At 48.4% G+C, this 26,567-nt stretch overlaps 2 protein-coding genes and 1 long non-coding RNA gene across 4 annotated transcripts in view; 1 reads left to right on the forward strand and 2 right to left on the reverse strand.

Annotated features, from left to right (window-relative positions):
- Positions 1-1,455: 1,455 nt before the first annotated feature.
- LOC144700424 (serine/threonine/tyrosine-protein kinase HT1-like) lies at positions 1,456-3,282 on the reverse strand. The gene is made up of 3 exons (XM_078571843.1): positions 2,807-3,282; positions 2,290-2,739; positions 1,456-1,783 (listed from the first exon to the last, which is right to left on the reverse strand). Exons 1-3 carry the CDS (start codon positions 3,254-3,256, stop codon positions 1,577-1,579), a joined length of 1,107 nt encoding a protein of 368 aa, XP_078427969.1. The 5' UTR covers positions 3,257-3,282; the 3' UTR covers positions 1,456-1,576.
- Positions 3,283-5,669: 2,387 nt separating this feature from the next.
- Positions 5,670-26,567, reverse strand: part of FTSHI1 (FtsH extracellular protease family) — a 22,484-nt gene continuing 1,586 nt past the window's right edge. Inside the window, exons 4-16 of one of the 2 annotated variants that reach the window (XM_078572981.1) lie at positions 25,817-26,251; positions 25,665-25,718; positions 25,521-25,586; positions 12,942-13,037; positions 12,737-12,865; positions 12,246-12,298; positions 11,972-12,167; positions 11,772-11,886; positions 8,034-8,308; positions 7,265-7,348; positions 7,082-7,194; positions 6,739-6,988; positions 5,670-5,965 (exon numbers count right to left, since the gene is read on the reverse strand). In XM_078572981.1, coding sequence (XP_078429107.1) covers positions 5,786-5,965; positions 6,739-6,988; positions 7,082-7,194; positions 7,265-7,348; positions 8,034-8,308; positions 11,772-11,886; positions 11,972-12,167; positions 12,246-12,298; positions 12,737-12,865; positions 12,942-13,037; positions 25,521-25,586; positions 25,665-25,718; positions 25,817-26,251 — 2,046 coding nt within the window. In that variant the 3' untranslated portion in view covers positions 5,670-5,785. The remainder of the gene's footprint in view (positions 5,966-6,738; positions 6,989-7,081; positions 7,195-7,264; positions 7,349-8,033; positions 8,309-11,771; positions 11,887-11,971; positions 12,168-12,245; positions 12,299-12,736; positions 12,866-12,941; positions 13,038-25,520; positions 25,587-25,664; positions 25,719-25,816; positions 26,252-26,567) is intronic. The other variant, XM_078572982.1, reaches the window with a different exon arrangement.
- Positions 15,473-16,327, forward strand: LOC144700425 (uncharacterized). The gene is made up of 2 exons (XR_013580755.1): positions 15,473-15,622; positions 15,955-16,327. It is a non-coding gene; the product is annotated as an uncharacterized LOC144700425 (long non-coding RNA).

Raw genomic sequence — 26,567 nt, forward strand, 5'->3', positions numbered from 1 at the left:
TTCCTGAATTGCATGCAGTTTGATTCAAACTCTACATTACAGGAAAAAAAATGGTTACTTAGAAATACTCGAGACATAAATGTTGATGGCAGGTTAATATTGGATGCCATAATATTTTCATGGAAATCTGATAAGAAAATTGGTTTTATTTGAAGGAAATCTCCGAATCTCATTTTTCCATCAACCTTTTACCTAGATATACATCTATTCGGCATTCTGGATGTAAGAGATTGATCTAACATGATATAAATTTTAAGAAAAAATGAGAATATTAATGATCCAAAAAAAAAAATTTTGAGGAATTTATTTTACAAATCTTAACAGTAATCGCTAATTTTATAACATTACCTAGACCTACATTCCACATCAAGTTTCATTGAAACAATATAAATTGATCTAAATATCATGTTTGAGAGACAGGTGTTTGAGGGAGAGAGAGAGGGGGAGAGAGGAGAGAGAGAGAGAGAGAGAGAGAGAGAGAGAGAAAGCGATATTGAGAGTAGTAAGCAAGAGAAAGCTGGAGGGAGAGAAGCAAGCAGATAGAGAGTGAGGGAGATAAGAGCTAAAGAGAGAATAACAACTGATTGAGAGAACGAGGAAGAAAAGAGTAAGAGAGAGAAGAGTAAGGCAGCAAGTGAGTGAGGGATGAATGAGAGAGAGAGAGAAGAGCGATCGTAAAAGATATATATATATATATAGAGAGAGAGAGAGAGAGACTTGAGAGGAACAGAGCATAGAATTTGTTATTTGTTTTTAAAAAATTATTTCAGAACTACACATTCTCATTGCACAGGCCTCTGTGATGTGTACAGTGCGATTTTTCTATCCTACTGATACGCATGGCTTGTATTTATATTAAAAATATAGTAACTGAATGTTTCCCAATTTAATTTGACCCGTTACAACGAGCCGCAACAGTCGGTCTAGATGTAATCCTAGCCGTTTAGCTTTTTCTATGTAAGACTGTATCCTAGCCATCAATTTTCTCCTATATTGAATCCTGTCCACTTGTTCTCTTAGCGGGTAAAGATCTATTACGAGTTTAGTCATATTAAATCATACTGATCGAAATAGAGGCTAACTGTCGAGCTGAACTCCTCAATAGTTCATTTTAGTTAAATTTCTTAATCTTGGGACAGTTATATATGTATGTATACGTACATAATTGCATGTTATTACGCTATCATTTACAGACTATTAAGACATTCCTAAATAAGTATGGTAATTCAATCAACTGTGTAGAGGCTAAGTATATCTTACTTATAATGATAGGATTAATTAAAATACATTAAACGATGATTAAGTTTATCCTCTTCTTATAAATTGGGGCCTGTTCATGGGGTCACAATTTCTCACGCGCAACCGATTACCCAGAGCTGATCCAGTGTTGATCCAAAAGATCTCCCCTTGAGTTTTCTTGATTCTCTCACCGGAAGATACAATGGATGTATTCTTACATTCATATATATTCATGTCCAATCTTGTTTTACATTTATGCAAAAGCTTCAGGCGAACCTAACAGTTATCACAAAAACCTCTGCATGCACGATCAGAGAAGGAAAGACTGGGAGAGAGATCAATAACGAAGAAGGCGTTCAGAGGTGAAGAGGGCTTGAAGGTCGACGTCTTCGTCGATTTGAAGGTTAGTCGCGGGTTTCAACTTATCCAAAAGCCTCGCAATCCACGAGAACTCTGGTCTGTCAACCGACGACGGTGCCATGCAATGCGCGATCAGTCGTTCGAGCGCTGCCGCGGGTGTCGCCTGCCTCGCCGGCGTTATCTCCTGCACCGAACAATGTTCTCTTCTCAGAAATTTGAAGAGGGAGGGAGGTAGAGACGGCGGAAGATCGAGGAAAAGATTCAAGGAGATGAGATAAGGAAAGCCAGAGAAAGATAGAACAGAGAGGGTCAGTGTTAGATACCGTGACACAGAGATAGATAGATTGATAGATAGATAGATAGATAGAGAGAGAGAGAGAGAGATAGAGAGAGAGAAGTCTGTTAGAGGAAGAGAAAAGGATCTTGAATGGGTTGTATGGGGAGAGAAATGGAGAAATGAGAATAGACGAGAGGATAACAATCGAGTAGAAAGAGCCATAAAAGAGTGAGGGAAAGACAAAGAATGAGAGAGGGTGACGGAGAAATGTGTTTGTAAATTAGCAAACGGAGAGGGAGAGATGGAGAAGAACAGGTTTGCGTAAGTTCTATGGGAAAGGGAGATAAATGTAGGAAGCTATGAAGAAGATGGGATAGAGATAGAGAGGTCGAGAGAGAAACGCGTAAGCTGACCTCAGTGACGGATTCAGGCTCTGTTGGAAAGAGCATGTTTCGAAGGGGTGCGATCCCGTAGAACATCTCATAGAGTAACTCGCCGAAGCAGCGCACGTCCTCCTTCCTGTCGCAGACTATCTCCCCGTTCATCTTCGGCGCACTCGAGACTCTCGTTTCCGGAGACCCCTCTCGCCCTTCTTCGCAGGCCCCCCAAAACCCATCGACGATCACCGAAGGAGACGACGGTCTGCCCTCGACGAGGATGTTCTCGGGCCTCAGCTCGCGGTGAACGATTCCCTCCGCGTGGACGTGCTCCATCCCCCGCGCGATGCCCGCAGCTATTCCAACGATCTTTCTCAGATCCATAGGCTTGGTAGATTTCCGGATGAGATCTTTCAAGCTCCCCCCGCCATGGCGGAACTCGTAGGCCAAACACGAATACTCCTGCTCTCTCCCCGCGGCCACCAACTGCGATAACCCGTCCTCCGTCAAAACTTACAATGCCTTGCCGAGAGATAACAAAAGAAACGAATACCTTGATGACGTTGGGGTGGTTCAGGCGGGAGAGGAAGTGGGCTTCTCGGAGGAACTCGATATCCAGAGAAGCGGCGAGGACGGCGTCGTCCGAAGGCGACGTCGCGATCCTCACGGCCACGGGCTGGTCTCCGTAAACTCCGCGGTAGAGGAAGCTGCAGCCATGGCGGAGTGTAACTCCGGAAATCCTGGACCCGATGGATAGCCTGGGAAGGGACGCGGCGTCGTCTCCCGCTGCAACTCGCGTCTTTCTGAAATAGTTGAACAAGCATCCCCTGAACGCCGGCCGCTTGTTGGTCCGATGGCGGTGCAGCTGCTGGGGAGTTAGTCGGACAGAGCCCGAGAAAGATGGGCGAGTTTCGAGGGGGATCTCAGCCGGGCGGTGGAAGACGGTTGAAGAGAACGCAGAACGAGTTACCCAAGAGACGTTGCCTTCTCCCTTGGACGCCATTGCTACTGAAAGTTGAGGAAGACGACTTTTGCTGTAGAATAATGGATGGGAGAGACGAGGGTATCGCTCTGTTTATATACAAGGGCGTTACGCTATTTTTGCGGTAGGGGTTGGCTACGTCGCCGAGAAGAACGCGGCCAGGGTTATAAACTCCGCGATTGAAGGGGACGCTTATATCTAGGAGACAGTTATTCAACAGTTGCATCGCGTAAACCATGCAAGAAAAGGGGGAATACTACGAAACAGCACGCACCAATAAGAAGATGCCAAGTGGCATCCTCTTTTTTGGTCAGCAATGGTCAACTGCTGACGTGGTAGCCAGGTGGCTTCCACCATGGTAGCCAGGTGGACTCCACGGTGGCATCCACATCTCCGACCGCCGACGCCGCCCCTCTCCCGGCCGCCGCCGCCGCCCGTCTCCGGCCGCCGCCGACGCAGCGCATCTCTATCTCTTTCTCTCCCTATCTATCCATCTATCTCTATCTCTCTCTCTCTCTATCTATCTATCCATCTCTCTTTCTATCTCTCTCTATCTCTCTATCTGTATCTCTCTCTCCATGTTACATGTTACATGTACCATCCATCTCTCTCTCTCTCTCTCTCTCTCTCTCTCTCTCTCTCTCTCTCTCTCTCTCTCTCTCTCTCTCTCTCTCTCTCTCTCTCTCTCTCTCTCTCTCTCTCTCTCTCTCTCTCTCTCTCTCTCTCTCTCTCTCTCTCTCTCTCTCTCTCTCTCTCTCTCTCTCTCTCTCTCTCTCTCTCTCTCTCTCTCTCTCTCTCTCTCTCTCTCTCTCTCTCTCTCTCTCTCTCTCTCTCTCTCTCTCTCTCTCTCTCTCTCTCTCTCTCTCTCTCTCTCTCTCTCTCTCTCTCTCTCTCTCTCTCTCTCTCTCTCTCTCTCTCTCTTACCCTCTACCGTTATCGATATCGATATTCCCCACTATCAGTATTCGATATCGTTATCGATATTCCCAGAAACGGGCGGCAGCTGGAGACGGGGGGCGTCGGCGGCCGGAGACGGCCGGCGTCGGCGGCCGGAGATGTGGATGCCACCGTGGAGTCCACCTGGCTACCACGGTGGAAGCCACCTGGCTACCACGTCAGCAGTTGACCATCGCTGACAAAAAAAATAAGAAGACGCCACTTGGCGTCTTCTTATTGGTGAGAGCTATTTTTTGAACATGTCTGAAAGTTTATGCTGCCTGGCTGACAAATTTGCAAGTTCATGCTGTTTCGTAATATTCCCCCGCAAGAAAATTATAGAGATACAAAGACGGAGAGAGAGACTCAAAAGATGACAGGAGTGTAGGCAAAGTCACAACTCACAAGTAGTGTTGGACATTTAGGACCGGTTTGACGGAACCGTAGGTATGCCGTTTGAGGGTGTACAGGTTTTTTCACATGTTCAAGGGTCAAACCGAACTGAAACAGGAAGTATACTACTTAATATTTATTTAATATTTTTTATAAAATTCTAAAAAGATCAGAGCAGAAGCCATATATTTGACCATCTATGGGCACCCGCTTGAAGTAGTATATTTAACATTACTATGAACATAAATTTTCTACTTTGACTTTGACATTGACTAGTTAACCTGACCGGATCGGGACCGAACAAGAACGGACTGGAACCAAACGAAACCAAAGTTTAGTAAGGTTTAGGTTTTTGCTAAAAACGTGGACCGGACTGGGACCGCCAAACCCTAGTTACACGTAGAGTTCTATCCTGTTCGTTCTAGGGTGCAGGAGCAAAGACTTTAATATTAAAGTTCTCTCCCATTTTGTCAGTGTCTGGTTGGTCTGTGTCAGGTTGACTATCCAAATGTCAAGGTCAAAATAAAAAAGTCATATTGAATGATTATTAGCCTCCCTTCCCTTCTTTTCTCCCTCTCTCTCTATTTCTCTCTCTAGGTCTTTCTCCCACTAGACCTCTCTTTCTTCATGGAGAACTGTCAGGGTGAATAGAACAGGAAGAAACATCTGATAGAGGAAGAGATTGCGATGGGTTCTTGCAATGGGTTCGATAGTCAAATTTTCTCCATCTACATTGGTATACATAATAACATATTTGTATACATTTGTGTACATCATTGACAGCATCATAGCTACACCATAGATACGCACATACTGACTCACCTGCAAACATACATAGAAGTTCATTCGTACTTACAGGAAGAGCATACATATCTATGAACATATGGCACGAATACCTACATATACAAATATATAAATTCATGGACATGACGAGTTACATGGCCGGTTAGGTATGTTCATACATGGATACATATATAGGTAAAACATATACATACAGGAACCTGTGTTCATACATATCCATACACCTACAGATACTAAAACAGATATGTCTGCATGTTTAAGGATGCGGATAGAGACATAAGAGGATGCTGATGAGATAGAGATATTCAACAATCAGAACTCAGAAGGCAAAATTTTTTTAACGTTCTAACAGCCAAGCGCCATTGTTCCAGAAATCTATCTATCCGAATAAGCCAGTCCTGTCTCGGCATTTACAGGAGATTATGCGAGCTGCTCTTGCACTGGGGGAGACGGAAGCATCTCGCTGTCTCTCCCAAGCGACGGCAGCCTCCCAGGGTCGCTCTCATGCAAGACATGCTCCACGGGTGTGTTTTCTGGATAATTATCTAAGATGAACTCAATATGATCTCCGCTTATCTCCTTTCTGTCTAGCAAAACCTGCTAAGAATGGCAAAATACCATCATCAGGATACATAAAGCATGCGAGAGAAGTAGAGATAGAACTGATGCGAGCGAGAGAGAGAGATAGAGAGAAAGACAGAAAGGATGGGAGAGAACGGATGGGGAGAGAGATATAACAGATGAGAGAGCAGAACGGATGAGAGAGAGCTAAAACGATTGAGAGACTGACAGAGTGGATGAGAGGAGATAGAACGGATAAAAGAGAGAGAACGGATGAGAGAGACAGAACGGATGAAAGAGAGGTACAACGGATGCGAGAGACAGAACGGATGAAAGAGAGATACAACGGATGAGAGAGAGATAGAACGGATAAAAGGGAGATAGAACAGTTGAGAGAGACAAATGGGATGAGAGGGAGAGAGAGAAAGAGAAAGAACGGATGAGAGAGAGCTAAAACAATTGAGAGACTGACAGAGTGGATGAGAGAAGATAAAACGGATAAAATAGAGAGAACGGATGAGAGAGACAGAACGGATGAAAGAGAGGTACAACGGATGAGAGAGACAGAACAGATGAAAGAGAGATACAATGGATGAGAGAGAGATAGAACGGATAAGAGGGAGACAGAACAATTGAGAGAGACAAATGGGATGAGAGGGAGAGAGAGAAAGAGAAAGAACGGATGAGAGAAAGACAGCAAGGATGACAAGAGAGACAGGAATGGATGAGAGAGAGATAGAACGGGAGAGGGAGAGAAAGAGGTAGATAGGACGGATGAGAGAGAGATAGTAAGGGGGAGTGAGATGGGGGACCTTGACGGATTTGACCAGGGCTGCATGGTGACGCCTCAACAAGGAGAGGGTCTTCTCATACATGCGTCTCGTCAGTTCTTCCGCTCTCGCCGCGACTTCGTCGTCCAGATTGAAGTTGACGGGAGGCTCTATCAAATCATAGTCGTCGTAGAGAGATCCTTCAAAGTCCAACCGTGGTCCAATGAATTTTGCGCTCTTCTTCCAAGCCGGAGGCTCCCCGTGTATGGTCATTGGGCTCTCCAAATTCCAGCTACAAAACACAACGTTAGACACAGAGAGAAAGAGAGAGACATGGAAATTAAGGATTATGCAAGTTAGAGAGAGAAAGGGTGGTGGCCTGTACATGGATAACATCTTGCGGGCAAGCCAGGAGGCGTCGGCGAGGTAAGGCAAGGAAGCCTTCGACGTATCGCGGCCGTAGATGACTTCTTCGGCCGCCCTTCCTCCAAGTAGAACCTGAGGGCAATGAAATTCTGTTTCAAAGCTATGAAGGATAGAATCAAGAACGGAAATAGAAGGGTTAAACCTGGAGGCGATGGAGAAGCTGAGGCCGCCGCTCAAACATGTAGGATTCTTCGTCAAGACGGTGGAAGACCACTTGGGAGAATGTCTGCATGGGAAAATCACGTTGAATCAGAGAAAGAAGAAGGGAAGAATAGGTTACAGTTGAATGCAATCGGCTACAGCCTGTATGGGGATGTCGCGTCGAATCAGAAAATGTAGAAGGTGGAATAGTTCATAATTGAATGTGATTGGCTACAGTATGCATGGGAAAGTCACGTCGAATAAGAGATAGAAGAAGGGAGGAACAGGCTACAGTTGAATGCAATTGGCTACAGTCTGCATGGGGAAATCACATTGAATCAGATAAAGTAGAAGGGAGGAATAGGCTGCGATTGAATGCAACTAGCTACAACAAGACACGGTCGTTCTCTTCTTTTTGTGCGAATGTGTGCGAATTGTTCGTTCTGTTCAGTTTTCCGAACAGAACAAAAACAAATTCGAACAGAACATCGCACAGACCCGTGTGCGGTTCTTTTGTTCCCTTTGTGCGAATTTTGTTCTAGTTTTGTGCGAATATGCGAATTTGTGCGAATGTGCGAATTTTGTTCTTTTTTGAAAAAGAAAGAACAGAACAAAGAACAAGGCTATGTAAGGTTCTTTTGTGCGAATTTTTTGTTCGTTTAAAACGAACAAAACAGAACAACCATGTCTAGCTACAACCTGCATCAGGGAATCAAAAAAGTACAAAGGAGAAATGAGCTACAGTTGAGTTTAAGTGAGAAATCTGTCACCTCGCCGCGAGGGTTGATCGAGATGCGCTCGCAAGATTCAACCTTGGCATTTTCATAGCGCCTTAGAAGGTGAGAAGTCATTGCTGCGCCGACCTCCGTGGTTGCCCTTCTGGATTGGCCTTGATGACCCAGTTCAATGCCGAGGCGTTTTGGTCCCACAGTTAATCTGTCGACAGCTTCATCCATGTCTGATTGAAGGATTGCTGTGTGACGGTTCCTGACAGCAATCAGCGCTGCCTCTTGAAGCAGCTGCGCCAACTTAGCTCCTGACCACCCTGGCAAATCGAAGAAGACCAAATAATTGCGATTGGGCAGGAGAAAAGAGACTGATGCAAAAGCTCCAGCAGGGGTTTGCGTTCAAGCTTTATAAAGTGAAAGGAGACCATTAAAAAATATTCATTTTTTTAGTTTGGAATCATTATACGTTCGGAAATATAATAAAGTTGGAAACCAAATGTGCACATTAAGCCTCTCCGATTTCTTTAAAAACTGATCACACGGGAGAATTGCAGAAAGACGATTTTTTAAGTACAGGGCACGATAACTCAGACGCTTATATTGATGATGCAATTGGGAAGAATAAGATGAATTTGACTTCCACGAGTGACCTCAATGAGAACCCTGTTGAAGAAGATAAAATGGATAGAACTTTGTTCCTTAGAAAAAAAAGGGATACATGCCCATATATAGAGCTGAGAGAGAGAGTATTGGAGATTTATAAATGTGGGATTAAGAGAGGGAACCCTTAGTGGGCTAAGGTCTAGTGGACCTAATAGGCCACACCACCTATTTCCCAACACTCCCCCGCAAGCTGGAGCGTGAATGCTCGTCATCCATGCCCAGATTGTGATAGAGTAGTAGGCGGTGTAGAGCGTGGAGCAGGATGGCCGGAAAGATGGCGCAGGACGGCTAGAGGCTGAAGACGGTTGAAAAAGAGAAGATGGCTGAGACGGTGGAGGCGCCAGGATGCAGCCGAAGGCGGCGGAGGCGGCGGAGGCGGCCGAAGGCAGCGGAGGGCAGAGGAGGGAGCCCGAGAGTAACCGAGGCAGCTGAGGCGACCTGAGGTGACCGACACGGCCGTAGGCGCCGGAGCTGGCCAAAGGCGGCGGAGGGCGGTGGAGGGAGCCCGAGGGCGACCAAGGCAGCCGAGGCAACCAGAGGCAACCGAGGCAGCTGAGGCAACTGAGGCATCCGGTGAAAAACCGAGGCGACGAGGCTGCCGGAGGCTGCCGAGGCAGCCGAGGCAGTCGGTTGTGGCCGGAGGTGACCGAGACAACCGAGACATCCCGTGGAAACCGAGGTGACGAGGCCGCCAGAGGCTGCCGAGGCTGCCGAGGCAGCCGAGGCAGTCGGTGGTGGCCAGAGGTGACCGAGACAGCCGTAGGCGCCGGAGCTGGCCGAAGGCGGCGGAGGGCGGTGGATGGAGCCCGAGGAAAAACCGAGGCCGTAGGCGCCGGAGGTGACCGAGACAACCGAGACATCTGGTGGAAACCGAGGTGACGGGGCCGCCGGAGTCTGCCGAGGCAGCCGAGGCAGTTAGTGGTGGCCGGAGGTGACCGAGGTAGCTGAGGCTGCCGAGGTAGTGCTGAGGATGGCCAACGAGGGCCGTCCAAGCTAGGGCGGCAGAAGACGGCCGGTGACGGCCGGAGAAGGCCCGACGGCTGGAGAAGAGCCGAAGGCCGGAAAGGCCCAACGGCCGGAGACGGCCGGAAAGGTCAGAGACGGTCAGAGACCGCCGGAGAAGATCGACTAGCTGAAAGAGTACATAGATGGCGACGGAGGCTGGCCAGAGGATGCCAAGAAGAGGGACAAGGACCGCGAGGAGAAGGAGGACGCCGAGAACGAGGACGAAGAGAAGGTAGAAGGGACGGATGAGGACGTGAAGGCAAACCCCGATGAGGAAGAGAGTATCGAGACTAAGGTGGAGAGGAGATGCGGCAACAAGGGGAAGGAGGAGTTTTAACCTGGGAGCGCCGTGGGCTAGAGGTCGCCCGAGGGATGCAGATTGCACGCAGGAGATAGCCGGAGAAGATTCGCGGAGGGCCGCCGGAAGTTGCCAAGGGCGACGGAGGCCGTCAAGGGCAGTGGAGGCGGAGGTGCCAGTGGAGGCGGAAAGGACCTGCCAGATGTCGCCAAGGGCGGCGGAGGCGGAGGCTCTGTCGGCGGAGGAAAGGGCCTCTCGCGCAGCGGCATTCCAGGAGACGAAGTCTCTTTCGAGCATTTCCTTGAACAGGTTCTGGGCGTGGGGGCTGTCCAGGAGACGAAGGCCCTTTAGGGCATTTCGTCGAACAGGTTCTGGGCGCTGTGATCCAGAAGAGAAAGTCCCTCTCGGCGGAGAGGCGTGGAGGCGACAGTCTTCGTCGAATGGTGCGGCCAGCAAGGGCGGCCGGCATGGCAGACGGTGTGGCCGCCAGGGCGGCTGGCACGAGCGGTCAGCAGGGCGGCCCGCAGGATGGACGGCTGGAGGGCCGTTGGAGGGCTGGAGGGCCGCCGGAAGTCGGCTGGATGGGCGGCGGGCAGCCGGAGGACTGCTGGACGGCCGGAGGGCATCCAGAGGGCTGCTGGAGGATGAGATGCAGATGACCGGCGATGGGCGGAGATGGCTGATATGGGCAGAGATGGACTGCGATGGACGGAGAAGATAGGCAATGCGCGGAGATGACCGACGAGTCGGCGACGGGTGGAGATGGCCAGATGCCCGGAGATGGCCGGATGGAGATGATGGTAGGCGGAAGAACTTGAGATCACCGGAGAAGGAGATATCGCCGGAGGGATCGCCGGGGAAGATATAGGGATGCCGAACTGAGCAGGAGATCGCCGAAGATGTGCAAGGATGACGGCGTGCAGGAGATCGCAGTTAGGAGAGAGATTGTCGTTTGGAGAGAGATCGCCGGTTGGAGAGAGATCGTCGCCAGGGTGCAGGGTGGAGGTTGGAGAAGTTTCCGGAGAGAGAAAATGCTGACGAGATACAGGAGATGGCGGCGGTTGAAGAGGTCGCCGGAGATGCAGGGCGGCAGAGGGGAAAACCTCCGCCGCCCTGGACGTCGATGCGGAAGAGGAGCCCTAGGTCATCGACCTAGGCTCTGATACCATGTTGAAGAAGATAAAATGGATAGAACTTTGTTCCTTAGAAAAAAAAGGGATACATGCCCATATATAGAGCTGAGAGAGAGAGTATTGGAGATTTATAAATGTGGGATTAAGAGAGGGAACCCTTAGTGGGCTAAGGTCTAGTGGACCTAATAGGCCACACCACCTATTTCCCAACAAACCCAACGACTGAATCATCTCTTACAGTTGGCTAGAAAATTGAAAGGAATATTTTGATGAAAGCATCCATCAATAAAGGTATATTTGAGCCCTTTCGATGATTTCGAGCCCAAGTGGGTTTGAATCCTGTTAATGAAGGCCTACACGTGATACTCGTGTGGGCACACAAGTAGAGGAAATATGGCCGTTGCCATATTTCCCGTTAAGGCCAAGAATGTCATTTTTTGTTTCGTAATGTATCTGTAGATAACAACCCTAAGAAACAAGAAGAACCAAGAATGTTTTTATCTTCCAAAAGCTTCTGCTCAAACAAATCCAAATAATGTTCGCAATGTTCTGTATAGCAGAAGATCACCCCACAAGAGGAACCTCAAGCTAAAACTATTCATTGAAACGTTTTTCTTTTATGCTGAAATTTAAATTAGAAGCATTTACTTTAGCAAGAAAAAAAGGATAGGTAGTAAATACCAGGCAAATTTTGGGCGTAATTTGAAAGGTCAACAGACTGGGACATCTTGACCTTGCGAGCATGTACCTTCAAGATGTCTAGTCGACCCTTTGCTCCCGAAGGTCGTATCCTTATCTACATAAAAAATCCAATCCAATGCATTCATGTTACTAAGACAAATAAAATAAAACAAGGTATTATTGCTTTAACTGGGACCCACCTTTCGGTCAAAACGACCAGGTCTGAGGAGCGCAGGATCTAACAAGTCCATACGATTAGTGGCACCCAAGAAGATCACCCCCTTTCCTGTATCAAACCCATCGAGCTCTATCAAGAGCTGATTGAGCGTGGTTTCTCTCTCTTGAGTAGCAGCATTGTACAGATAGTTTGTCGATTCACTAAAGATTCCCTGCCGCCTGGTCATTTTGGGACATGTTATTTACCCAGTATGGAAATGACCAAATCCTACCCTACAAGAGATTAATCATTTAAACCTTGTCGCCAGTGCATCAATTTCATCAATAAACACGACCGCTGGTTTGTTGACCTGCATGAGAGATTACACAAGAACTCATATGTCGATTACAAATATATAAAACAGTTTAGCACTGTGGACGGATTTGTGCGCTATGTACGTACAAATACTACCCAATATACGATTTTAAATTTTGAATACATAATTAATGATGATAAATCGTTTATTCTAATTTTAAGAAATCCTTTTTAAAATATTTTACCAACTGGGAGACGTCATATCTTCCCCTAATCGGAATGGATGATACGAACCAATTGTGTCCCCTCATTATCATTCTGTATAAATTGATTTATACAACAAATACAAGAGTCATCGTTGGATCACAATGAATTTGGTACTACAAATGAGTTTGACAACTTGGTCAATCTTTTATTAAATGAAACACTTAACTCACGATTATAATAAGAATGCTCCTTTCCCAACAACTTATGACAGATGAAACTGTTTTACCTTCGCTCTTTTGAAGAGATCTCTGATTCGAGCAGAGCCAACGCCGACAAGAACTTCCACAAATTCGGAACCAGCCATTTGGTAAAATGGGACACCAGCTTCTCCAGCAATGGCTTTCGCAACTAATGTCTACAAAATTGTAAGCATCTGAATTAGAAGACCAAAGTTCTAAGCTGAGCTGAAAATTTCAGATGATATTACTGACCTTCCCACAACCAGGAGGACCCTCCAGAAGAACACCATGTGGAGGCTTTATCCCGATTTCATCAAACTTTTTAGGATTCTTCAGGTAATCCACTAGCTGTTCCAATAAAATTATTACCAGCAAAAATTAGTAAAATGATGGGCAAACATCAAGAGTCAGCTTGAAGTTGTACGAAAAAGCAAAACATTGCAATAAATAATTGATTGTGGGTAATGAAGATTATGGTACAGTATGACGAACAAAAATATTCATTCAGTCTCAGAATGTTCTTTTAAACGATATGTTTTGTTAGATGGCAGGTGGGAAGTAAGCCATTTTTGGTAATAATGCAACCATCCATTTGGCTGTGTTAGAGCGTATCACGTGAGTACTGCACGTGATACACCCCTACTAGCCGTTGCACGGCCTCTGTATAAATATCATATTTTTTATGAAATGGAATACTCTTTTTCTGTCTCTGCTTCTGTTGCCCTAAGAGTTCCTCTTCTATCTTCTCTGCATACGTGAATATTGACATGGTATCAGAGCATACTTGAGCTCGAAAAACGTCCGACAACTTACTGTCGGAAGGAGCTGGATCGGAAGCTGAGAACGCCAGATCTATCTCCTCTCTGAGCTTTCTCTCCAGCAACTTATCGCTGGATGTAGCTTGTTCGGGACGGAGCTGACTGCAAGTTGCTGAAGAAGAAGAAGAAGACGATCTTGAAGAAGAGAACTGTGCCCTAACTTCTCCTGAGGAAGAAGCTTCAGGCACTGTAACCGTGGCGGCTGTGCCAAGGAGACCTATTTCTTGAAAAAAAAAAAGGGCGACGACGGACGACCGCAGACGGAAAACGGACGACCGAAACCGGACGACGGACAACGGACGACCGAAACCGGAGGACGGACGACAATCGACGGTTGACGAATTTTGTTGGCGTCGACGACGTCCTACCTGGACACAGTTGGGCGACAGTTTTCTTCAAGAACATCTATACTGATCTTCACAATCAGGTGCGACGTTCCAATCTACTCCAGCTGAATTAGACAGTATTATTATTGCTAATCATAGCATTTAAATTATATGGCGAAAAATGAAGCCAAATATGAGATTAATGCTGGTCCAAGTGACGGACAGTTTTATCTAGGAGAGAGATGGTACACTCATCTCCCAGTGACTGCAACCCGTAACCTATTTACGGGACACAATTTATATCAGTGGACTAAATATATTCAAGTCATCTTTAGAACACGTGGGCAACTCTATCATCTAACAGAGCTCCCACCTGCATAATCTGATCCATCATATCAGAAATGGCATTCCGAGGAAGATGCTTTGTTTACCTGGATGTTAGACTCAATGACATCGGATCTGAGTCATAATTACATGGACTTTGACACCGTCAAAGATGTATGGGATCATGTTCAGAAACACTACTCGATGCGAGAAGACGAATCTCGCATTGCAGATCTGGTTGATCGCTCCATACGACTTATGCAGGAGAATCGGACAGCTTTAGCTTATGCTAATGAATTACAGACATTATGGAAAGAGATCGATTTTTATCGTTCTCCGACTAACAACTCAGTGGACCGTGGTTATATCCTCCGTGATCGAATTTACCGCTATCTTAAGGGTCTGCGACCAGAGTTTGAATCTATCCGTTCACAATTGTTCAACCGCGAACATAAACTGAATTTTGAAGATACGGTGATTCAAGTGTGCAAAGAGGAAAGTAGACTTGGGGAGAACCATGGGACGACTGAAATTATTGCATGTGCCGTGCAACAACAATCTACTGGTTCTAAAACACATCAGAAAAAACAATCTGGACCGAGTAGTCAAGGTGGATGCCAGCCAAAATCCCCTCGAGGAGATGACAAGGATCATCTCCGGTGCAGTCATTGCGGGCGTTCACGTCACACAGAGGAGACATGTTGGAAAATACATGGTCGACCTGCTTGGGCGACAAACCAAGTGAGCAAAAGTCACAATGTTATTTTGACAGGTGAAGAACCCAAAGTAACTGAGCCGAAGGAAACAGTTTCGATGGAACAAAACTTTACTTTTAGTGAGGAGTGTTGAGTTATGTTGTACTAACTATGGGCCTAAGGCCATGTAAATGTAATAAACTAACTCTATGCTGATAATGAAACGGCTAACGCCTCTAGAAGACTGCTAATGGACCACTGGAAGGCCCATTAGCAGCCCTGTAATGGTCCCTTAAGGACTATTACTCTCCCACTAAGGGCCCATAAAGGGTCCCTTAGTGAAGGCCCACTAGGGGCGGAGATATCAGGCCCTTAGTGGGCCTGATATGGTCTGGGCCTGTCCTAGACTGGCCCAGAGTCCAACGGCTATTTAAAATAGCTGTTGGACAGGCCCTCCAACGGCTACCTTTTTGAAAAGGTAGCCGTTGGAGCTTACTTGTAAAACAAGTAAAGGATTACTTGTTTTACAAGTAAGCCTCCTAACTACTTGTGAAAGGGTCTTTTTGACCCTGGATTTATTTGTATAAAAGGGGAACTTCAGTGCAGTAAAAGTCACCTTTTCAGCCCCAACTCTTGTGCACTCTCTTTCTCTCTCTAGACTTTCTCTCTCCTCAGAATTCTGCTGTTCTACAAGGAGGAACTCCTTCAACTCAAGAATCTATTGAAGTCTACAATCGACATTATCGCTTCGACGTCTCTTGCTCACTCAGGTAAATCTTTATGCTATACCTTAACTCTAGCGTTGGGTCATAGGTCTAATGTATGGATCCTCGACTCGGGAGCCACTGACCACATGACTCCCTCTCGAGAGTTTTTTAAAACCTATGAACCTTGCACTAGTAGTCGGAAGGTTCAAACGGCCGATGGTACCTTGCTCCCTGTAGTTGGCATTGGTAGCATAGAGGTTGCTCCAATAGGAACTCTTACCTCTATCCTCCATGTTCCAAAGTTATGTGTCAGTTTACTATCTGTTCAGCCTCTTGCCCAATTGTCATCATATAAACTAATTTTTGATGGCATCGATGCATTTCTTTGTGACAAGGTGGCGGGCCTGAAGCATGGGCTCGCTAGGATTTCAGACGGCCTCTACTACTTATGTCCACCACAAGGGACTACGGTGGCTTCTCTTCAAACTTCGACTGCAGCGTCTACGAGTGACGACAAATTTTGGCTGCTTCATCGACAATTAGGACATCCCTTGTTTTCAATTATGAAAGACATGTTTCCTGATTTATGTACTCCTTTGAACATGGATACTTTAGTGTGCAATATCTGTCAATTGGCTAAACACAAGCGCACCACCTATCCCTCTTCTTTCCATAATGCCATAAATGTTTTTGAACTAATACACTGCGATGTATGGGGACCTGCTCTATTCTCGGATCTCCATGGCTTTCGATGGTTTTTTATATTTATTGATGATGTGAGTCGTTTTTCTTGGATTCATCTTATGAAACACAAATCTGCAGTACCTAACATTATCCGCCGCTTCTTAAGTATGGTTTATCACCAGTTTGAGGTGAAAATTAAAAGGCTACGGACTGATAATGGACGTGAATTTATCAACACTGATATGTTGAATATGCTTCAAGATCAAGGTATCCTTCATGAAACTTCATGTCCATATACACCTCAACAAAATGGGGTAGCTGAGCGGAAGTTAGGACATATTTTGGAAAAAGTTAGAGCCCTAGCAATCCAGAGTAATACTCCAAAAACATTTTGGGGTGAAGCTGCTATGCACTCTGTTCATCTTATAAATCGCTTACCATCTCATACCCTCGGTGGGAAAACTCCCCTAGAGATGATGCAGAGAAATTATCCAAATACACGTTTCCAATCCCCCCTTGAGCTACGTCTCTTTGGATGTGACTGTTATGTTCATTTACATCCACATCAGACGAATAAGTTATCCGCACGCGCTTTAACCTGTGTGTTCGTCGGATACTCTAATACGCAAAAGGGATATCAATGCTATCATCCCCCTACGAGGCGTATTCTTGTATACAAAGACGTTACATTCAATGAACTTAAATTTTATAATTCTAAACCAAATGAAGATGAAAATACCAATCCACGAATTGTATCCTCCTCACCTACATATTTACCACCTCTTGACTCACTAAGTACTAATATTCCACACTCCGACCCAGTTGACTCTCTTAGGGATTTTTCCTCAAATCCTCCAGAACCTCCACCGATAGAACCGCCTCCTTCACTTACTCGGGTACAACCTATCCGTTCCATTATACTCGTCAGCGGAATAGACTTAAACCTGGAGATGTGCCAAATTGTCACCATGATCCTGACACTACGTCAACCGAATCAGCCCCTATTTCTGATATACCTGAGTCAATTCAGGATGGTACTCAATTCTGTCGTACCACTCCATTTCCATTAAGCGATCTTCTTACTTACCAGAATGTCTCACCCGCTCATAAAACGTTTCTGATGAATCTCCAACAAGTCACAATTCCCAAGTCTCACTCTGAAGCCTTGTCTCACTCTCAATGGCATGCTGCTATGGATGGTGAGATGGAGGCTCTTAATGTGAATAACACTTGGGAACTTACAGTCTTACCAAAAGGGAAGCGAACTATAGGTTGTCGATGGGTGTACACAGTAAAATACAAGGCCGATGGTACACTTGAACGGTACAAAGCCAGATTAGTTGCTCAAGGATATGCACAACAATATGGTATTGATTACAAGGAAACGTTTGCCCCTGTAGCAAAAATGAACACTATATGTTAGTGAGAGACTAGCTACTATGGGCTAATGGGCCCTATTCTATAAGCCCATTAGCCCATCTATCCTTCTCTCTCTTAGGGTATACATACCCACCTCTGTACTCAGTTATGGGTATGTCATTATCTTCCTCTTTCCTTCCACAACATGGTATCAGAGCTCCAGAGCTCCTCACCTAGGGTTTGACATCGCCCGCACATCGCCGCTGCCGCTCTTGCAGCAGCAGCACATCACCGCCGCACGCACGCGCAGCAGCCCGCAGCCGCCGCGCGCACGTGCCGCAGCCCGCAGCCGCCAGACGCCGCACGCCCGCGCCACAGCCGCCAGCTGCCGCGCCCGAGCCGCAGCCGCCAGCCGCGCGGCACGCGCGCAGCCGCCCGCCGCGCCCACGCCGCAGCCCTAGCCGCAGCGCGCCTGCGCCGCCGCCGCCCGCGCGCGCGCTGCCGCAGCTCAGCCGCAGCGCGCCACGCCGCAGCCGCCAGCCGCCGCGCACGCACGCACGCAGCTCCAGCCGCGCGCCGCGCCGCAGCCGCCAGCCGCGCGCGACGCATCGCAGCCCTAGCCGCAGCGCCGCGCGCGCAGCCGCCAGCCTCGCGCGACGCGCCGCAGCCCTAGCCGCAGCGCGCCTGCGCGCCGCAGCCGCCGCCGCGCGCGCGCCGCAGCTCCAGCCGCAGCGCGCCCGCGCCACAGCCGCCAGCCGCCGTGCGCACGCGCCGCAGCCCTAGCCGCAGCGCGCCCACGCTACAGCCCTAGCCGCAGCGCACCTGTGCCGCAGCCGCCAGCCGCCGCCGCACGCCGCCACCGAAACCAACATGCCGTTCACTGAGACTGACTTCGCCGAGAGGCCCTTGTCCTACAAGGTGGCCCATCCGCTCCCATCGGTCCCGGAGGTGACACTCCTACGGGGCCCGAATCTCCTTCAGTGGATGCGCTTTGTCGAAACCGCCCTGAAGGCACGTCAGCTCTTCAAGCACTGCACTGAAGAGCCCCTTACAGTCGACCACCTACACCATGCGACGTGGGACGTTGAGGAACAGTTCGTCCTCGGCTGGCTGTATGCGTACACCCTGGCTCCCGACTTCCGCGACCGGTTTCCGCATCAGAAAACGGTCAAAGGATTCTGGGATCAGGCGCGCTCCTTCTGTGGCCGGGACAACGACTGGTGGCGCCTTTATGCTCTTGCATGTCAGGCCAGCAATCTCCGTCAGGGGACGCTGACCATCTCTGAATATGCACTTGCCCACAAGAAGATGTGGGATGAGGTGGACTATTATCTTCCACCCGACGACCCGACATCGAAGACGTACCAGAATGTGCTCCTCCTACGGATCATGGGCTTCCTCAGCGGCCTGAACTGCGAGTATGATGACATCCGTCGTCGTGCTTTGCACCGCAAAGAAGGTCCACCTGCTCTTGAGGAATTGGTGAAGGAGCTCCAAGAGGAGGAAAGTCACTTTCTCCTCCATGGGACTCCCTCCTCCGGTCCTCCGGGCGAGTCGACCGCACTGCTTTCTGCCCCCACCGCGTCTGCACTCTCTTCCGGCGGCAAGCCCCCGACGATCCTCCCTACGCCCACATCCGCTGCTCCACCAGCTGGGACGGCGGTTTGCTCATACTGCGGCAAACCGGGCCACGGGAAGAACAAGTGCAAGAAGCGCCTGAATGATTGGAGAAAGAAGAAAGAGGCCGCCGACGGCAAGGCCATGGTGGCCCAGTCTGACTCATCCTCCGCCAGCGCCTCCTCAGTGACCATGGATCAGCTCCAGGCAGATTTGGCCCGACTTCGTGACCAGATGGCAGCCCCGCAGAATCCATCCACGGCTTACTTTGGTGGTTTTGGTGCGTCTTCCACTCCTTCCCCTTCCGATGAATGGTACTGTGGTCATACGGCTTTTCACTCTCCTGTCGTCTCCAATACTACTTGGGTCCTTGACTCGGGGCCACCGAACATATGACCCCGAGTAATGCCCGGTTTGTGTCCTACGAGCGGGGGTGGCCGTCTTCGTGTGGCTGGCATCGGGGCAGTCTATGTGGACGGTCTTGGTGTGGTCCACAACGTCCTGCATGTTCCCGACCTGCGGGCAGTTCTTATGTCTCCACAGCGTTTAGTTGATGCCGTCTCCTGTTCATTCCACCTCAGGCCTGACGGTATGTTTCTGTCTGACAAGGTGGGCCGGACTACACCGATTAGGCGGGACAATGGACTGCTGCTGCTGGATGACGGAGGCCGCTCCCAGTGCTTCATGGTGCACCGGACTCTACTCTCTGCGGCTGAGCAGTGTTGGGGTCGTCTTCTGATGGAGCATCAGCGCCTTGGACACCCCCCTTTCTCTACTTTACAGCGTTTGTTTCTGTCGTTATGTTTGGGCGTGGACCTCAAGACTGTGATTTGTGAAGCTTGTCAGTTGGCCAAGCATCGTAGATCCTCTTTTGCTTCCTCTCCGTCTCACACTACGACCCCGCTGTTCCGCGTCCACAGTGATGTATGGGGGCTGGCCCCACAGCCCAGTCTGAAGGGGCACCGCTACTTCCTACTCTTTGTGGACGAAGCTACCCGCTATACGTGGGTTTACCTTCTGACTGCGAAGTCGGAGGTTGCGCAGAATGTTCGACATTTTTGCACCATGCTCCAGACGCAGTTCGGTCGCAGCATCCAGCGTTTTAGGTCCGACAATGCTCGGGACTTCTTCAACGCTGACCTCGACTCTTTCTTTGCCGACCGGGGCATTCTCCACGAGTCCTCCTGTGTGGCCACCCCCGAGCAGAATGGCATGGCTGAGCGGCGGATCGGCTATGTTACCTCGACAGCGCGCACGTTGCTGTTGGACTCGGCGCTAGGCGTTTTGGGGCGATGCGGTTTTGACGAGTACTCATCTCGTTAACCGTATCCCCACCCCGCTCTAGAGTTCTCCAGCCCTTGGACCGGATGACTGCGGCCTTCCCGACGCTTCCCTGAGGACGGGCTCTTGCCTCGTATCTTCGGCTGCACGGCCTCGCCCATGACTCTTCTCCGACACACACAAAGCTTGATGCTCGCGCCCTCAGGTGCGTGTTCGTGGGTTACTCTTCCCTCCAAAAAGGGTATCGGTGTTACCATCCGCCCTCTCGGCGTTTCTTCATCTCGGCAAACGTCACCTTTGCCGAGCATGAACCCTACTTTGGGGATTATTCTACCTCATCACGCCTTCCGCTGGATGAGGCTCCTTCGGCCCCCCCCTTGGGGCCCCGTCTGATCGTGGAGTCTACCACCACCACACCACCCTCCTCCCTCCATGATCTCTCTCCCCTTGCCTCCTCTTCCTCAGTTCCCCCTGCGGGGTCCTTGGACGTGTCCTCCACTTCGTCTTCGTTTCCTGCCCCTCCCCCCTTGGCAACTCCTCCTCACCCATTGGTCTCCGGTTCACCATCCGCGTCCCCTCCCGGTGAGTCGCCCTTGTCACCTGTTCGTGACCAGCCCTCGTCTCCATCCAACTCATCTTCCCCTCCTACCGCCGACATACACTCCTCATCCGGTGTGTCGTCTCCTGCTCCTCCCGGGGAGTTCCCCCTTGCTTCCGCTCCTTCTGTCGATGGTGACGATCAGTTGGGATGGCCTATTGCTCTACGGAAAGGGGTCCGTCAGTGCACTAAGGCCTCCCTATACCCTCTCTCTCATTTTATCTCCTTTGACCGGTTGAGTCCTCCCTACCGGTTATTTCTTTCCCGCATCGAGTCCGATCCCGTTCCTCGTCGCTTAGCCGATGCTCTCGCCTCTCCTTCTTGGAAAGCGGCGATGGATGAGGAGATGCAGTCTCTCCTCAAGAACCACACGTGGGACGTCGTTCCACTTCCCCCTGGCAAGAGGGCTGTGGACTGCAAGTGGATCCACGCCAAGAAGCATCATGCGGACGGGACTCTCGAACGCCTCAAGTCTCGGCTTGTGGCTCGGGGGTTCACTCAGTCCTATGGCGTAGACTACTTCGAGACGTTCTCACCAGTGGCGAAGATGGAGACTGTCCGTCTTCTTTTGGCTCTTGCGGCCCATTTCCACTGGACCATCCGCCAGTTCGACGTCAAGAATGCCTTCTTGCATGGCGATCTGAAGGAAGAGGTGTACATGCAGCAGCCGCCAGGCTATTCTCTCGGCCCCCCCGGTTACGTGTGCCGCCTGCGGAAGTCTCTCTATGGACTCAAGCAGTCTCCGCGCACGTGGTTTGGGCGGTTCTCCTCCGTTCTGAAGACCGAAGGGTACACTCAGAGTAATGGAGATGCCTCCCTCTTCTTCCGTCACAGCCCGACCGGGATCTCCATTCTTGCCGTGTACGTCGACGACATCCTCATCACAGGTCTGATGCTGCTGAAGCTGTCCACCTGAGCGCCGCCTTGGCTAAGGAGTTTGAGATCAAGGCCCTCGGCCTTCTTCGCTACTTCCTTGGTCTCGAGGTGGCCTACTCTCCTCGTGGGATCTTCGTCTCACAGCAGAAATACACCGTCGACTTACTAGCACTGACTGGGATAACCGATTGTGCGCTGGTGAGCACTCCCATTGATCCCGACGTCAAGTTGGGCAAAGGGGAGGATTCACCACTGACGAATTCCCACCGGTATCAGCAACTGGTGGGGAAACTCCTCTACTTGACGCACACTCGGCCTGACATCGCCTTCGCCGTCAACTTGCTCAGTCAGTTTATGCATTCTCCCCGGGAGGTTCACCGTCAGGCCGCCCACCGGGTTCTTGCGTACCTGAAGGGCTGCCCCGGCAAGGGCCTGCTCTTCCCTCGCAGTACTGACCGGACCGTCAAAGTATACACTGATGCTGACTTCGCCGGTTCTGTTGTGGATCATCGGTCTACCACGGGCTACTGCACGTTTGTTTTTGGCAGCCTTGTCAGCTGGAAAAGCAGCAAGCAGGACAAAGTGTCCCGTTCTAGTGCCGAAGCCGAGTACCGCGCACTCGCCGATGGGGCCTCCGAGGGCCAGTGGATCTATGGTATCCTTCACGATCTCCGCGTGGAGTATGCCGGCCCGATTCACTTCTACTGCGACAACAAATCGACGATCGCGTTGGCCAAGAACCCTGGACAATAGGGACGTATCAAGCACATGGAGCGCAACCGCTACTTCTTCAAGGAGCGAGTCGACGAAGGGATCTTTGACCTTGATTTTGTTGCCTCCGCCGACCAGGCAGCGAATGTCCTCACTAAGGGCCTCTCCCGCCCACTTCTTCAACGTGCCGTCTCCAAGCTCGGCATGGAAGATATCCATACTTCGCTTGCGGGGGGGTGTTAGTGAGAGACTAGCTACTATGGGCTAATGGGCCCTATTCTATAAGCCCATTACCCCATCTATCCTTCTCTCTCTTAGGGTATACATACCCACCTCTGTACTCAGTTATGGGTATGTCATTATCTTCCTCTTTCCTTCCACAACACTATGTGCATTTTGATCTCATTGGCAGCATGTTATGACTGGCAATTAACTCAATATGATGTAAAAAATGCATTTCTGCATGGTGACCTACAAGAGGAAGTGTACATGAAACCTCCTCCAGGGTATGATACACCTTATGGACAAGTTTGTCGTCTTCGTAAGGCACTCTATGGACTGAAACAATCTCCCCGTGCCTGGTTTGCCAAGTTTACCAAGGCTATGACTGCTCTTAACTTTAGTCAATGTGATGGGGATCATACTCTCTTCTACCACCATAGTCCCTCAGGCAAAATTGTTCCTCTCATTGTGTATGTAGATGATATTATTATTACAGGAAATGATTCTAGTGGTATTGCAACATTAAGTCAACATCTTAAAACAAACTTTGACATAAAAAATTTAGGACCCCTTACCTACTTCTTAGGGATTGAGGTAGCATATACTCCGCATGGCATCATCTTGTCTCAGCAAAAATATATTTATGATTTACTCAATGAGACTGGCCATCTCCAATGCCGCCCTTTATCCACCCCTATGGAAGTCAATCTAAAGCTTACCAATGATGCTACTGAACCTAACACGGATATTCTCTCCTATCAACGGCTCATAGGCAAACTTATATATTTAGCCCATACTAGACCTGATATCTCCTACACTGTTAATGTGCTTAGTCAATTTATGACATGTCCTAAAACCTCTCATTTGCAGGCTGCACATCCTGTACTCCGCTATCTTAAGGGCACCATTGGGCTTGGACTGACCTTCCAACGACGTAAGTCACCATGTCTTGATGCATACACTGATGCTGATTTTGCTGGTTCGCAGGTTGATCGGAAATCGACTACAGGATATTGTACCTTTCTCTGTGGCAACCTTGTTACCTGGCGCAGCAAGAAGCAAAAAGCAGTATCACTTTCTAGCACAGAAGCAGAATTTCATGCTCTTGTTAAGGGCATCTGCGAGGTCCTTTGGATACAGCATCTTCTCCAAGAATTAAAGTTGTCACCTGACCAACCAGCTACAATATTTTGTGACAACAAGTCTGCAATTAGTCTGGCCCATGATCCAATCCAACATGAAAGAACCAAGCATATGGGTCCGCGCCGACACTTTATCAAACAGCATCTTGATCAGAAGACATTTACGATTCAATATGTACATACGAAGCACCAACGTGCAGATCTGTTGACTAAAGGCTTGACCAAGTTGCAGCATGACAATCTTGTACCCAAGCTGGGCATGAATAATATCCATTCCCCAGCTTGCGGGGAGGTGTAAGAGCGTATCACATGAGTACTGCACGTGATACACCCCTACTAGCCGTTGCACGGCCTCTGTATAAATATCGTGTTTTTTTATGAAATGGAATACTCTTTTTCTGTCTCTGCTTCTGTTGCCCTAAGAGTTCCTCTTCTATCTTCTCTGCGTACGTGAATATTGACAGGCTGTTTAAGGAAGATGGAACGGAATCCATTTGGCTGTTTTTTTGGAACGGAATCCATTTGGAACGGAATCCATTTGGCTGTTTAATTGAGGTCTTGTTCAATCTTCTCCAGCACGACCCAGTCGCTCGTTCTGTGAGGGTGTGACTCAGAGCCTAAAAAATTTGTAATGACGAAGTGGTATAAATTTGGATGCAGTATGCTTAGAGCCTGATGGAAGCCCTGAAGGTGATATCATCTCTGTTGTACCTAAGTTTAGTTTCATAATTTCACCGTCTAGGAGCATTTTCCTTATTTTTTACGTTTTAGGGCATTTTCGTACCTAATGTTAGTCTTAGCCTTCTCCTTCTGAGGCAGCAAAGAAGTAAACCAAGGTTGTGTTGGTCGCGTGAGATGTCCATTCTGCCTGTATCCCTCCTCTAGCCGATGTCCATCCCAGCATTTCCTCTTCCTCAATGATCTTTCTGGCACCCTCCTCCTCCTTCTGAGTTCTTAGTGATGACCATACCACCAGTCTTCTTCTATAATCTATATCTCCCTGATTAGGACTCCCGGGTTCTTTATCAGAAGGCAGAAAAGATTGCTCAGAACCCAGAAGAAGTCTAAGAGGAGGCAAAGGAAAAGACAGATAAGTTTCTCAGTATGTTAGCCTCTGTGCAAGGTCCAGGAGCACTTCCACAACATGAGTTCACATTGCCCAGTAATTTTCTTTGTTTGTTTTGTCCAGGCTGGCGGTGAAATACTTCCGATACCAGCTAATAGTGAGTGATGGAAAACAAAGGGGATGACTCATTTTCTGTTCTGTTGAGGGTACATATGTATTTATGTAATCATCCATATGCATAGTCATGGCAGATGGAATGGAATAAAGAAGATAGTTTTTTCTCTGCCACCGTAGATTCGTTTGCATAGTCACGGCACATGGAATGGAATGGAGACGATAGATACATATAACTGATTAAAATACAACATCAAAAGGAAGACAAAATAGGATAATAAAATGGCAAACCTCTTGGAGCTCATCCACTGCTTCATCGATCCCGGCAACATCACTGAACAGGACCCCCGTCGAGCCCTAATGACCAGAGCAAAATCAGGATCAGAAAACCAACCACTACTTTCAGCCATTGAGTGAGCGAAAAGAGAAACTGACATCAACTCGAGCTTGCGGTTTTGACTGAGAAAACTCAATGCCTTGCCAAATATCCTGCATAGAGACACATGATAATTCAAATAGAACCAGGCTTCAGATTCTACCTCTTAGCGAGAAATAATAAAATAAATTAAATCTCACGAAGACAGTACCCATTTCCTGAAGTTCTTTGGTCTCCTTGACAGTGTGAACCTTATGAGGAGGACCATGGTACCCAGAACAAGCAAGATCGGCTTCATCATGGTGAGACTGGAGGAAACACCTCGGAAGGTATAGAACTCGTATATTTTTGAGAAGAAACCCCCATCACTGAACAAGTCAATCACTTGATCCCAAACGCTCTCAAGAACACCCAGAATGATTCCAAGCCCAAACTTTAAAAGCGGCCTGACAATAGGCCAAACAACATAGAAAGCAAGGGCATACAAAAAGCTTGTGGCGGCAATTACGGCAGACGCAAAGAAACCACCAATCACAGCTGCTGCGGCTGCTAGAACTGCTGTCACCATCCCAAGCTCGACCATTATTCTGCTGGATATAGAGGAAGCGACTGGGTTGGGATATTCTAGCAACTTTCCAATATATGACTGCATAAGAATAACTAACGATTAATTTTGCAGAGGAGGACATGCGTAAGATTGTAGGAATTTTTCAATAAGGCAAAACTGAATAGAGGGAAGAATAAATCAGAATAATCAAATTCTAACAGATTTATTGATCGCAGAATTATAAGATAACATCTGAAAGGGGGTCACAACATTGTTATTTGTTGAATTCAACATCCTGCCAAATGTTACAGAGTTAGGTAGCACGCTTATGCAGGTATAGCCTTTCGTGCAGATGAAGGCTTTTAATATCAACATTATTATTCAAAAAGAAATTCTATACAACAATCTGATTGAG

This window comes from Wolffia australiana, chromosome 3, assembly GCF_029677425.1.
Source record: "Wolffia australiana isolate 7733 chromosome 3, ASM2967742v1".
NCBI lineage: Eukaryota > Viridiplantae > Streptophyta > Magnoliopsida > Alismatales > Araceae > Wolffia > Wolffia australiana.

What these genes read in the sequence shown, in the direction of transcription:
- LOC144700424 (XM_078571843.1), bottom strand. Translation starts at nt 3,256, where the DNA reads ATGGCGTCCAAGGGAGAAGGCAACGTCTCTTGGGTAACTCGTTCTGCG. An exon ending in ACCACCCCAACGTCATCAAG is followed by an intron (nt 2,740 to 2,806) that starts GTATTCGTTTCT and finishes GGGTTATCGCAG; the next exon opens with TTGGTGGCCGCGGGGAGAGA. An exon ending in AGCCTGAATCCGTCACTGAG is followed by an intron (nt 1,784 to 2,289) that starts GTCAGCTTACGC and finishes TGTTCGGTGCAG; the next exon opens with GAGATAACGCCGGCGAGGCA.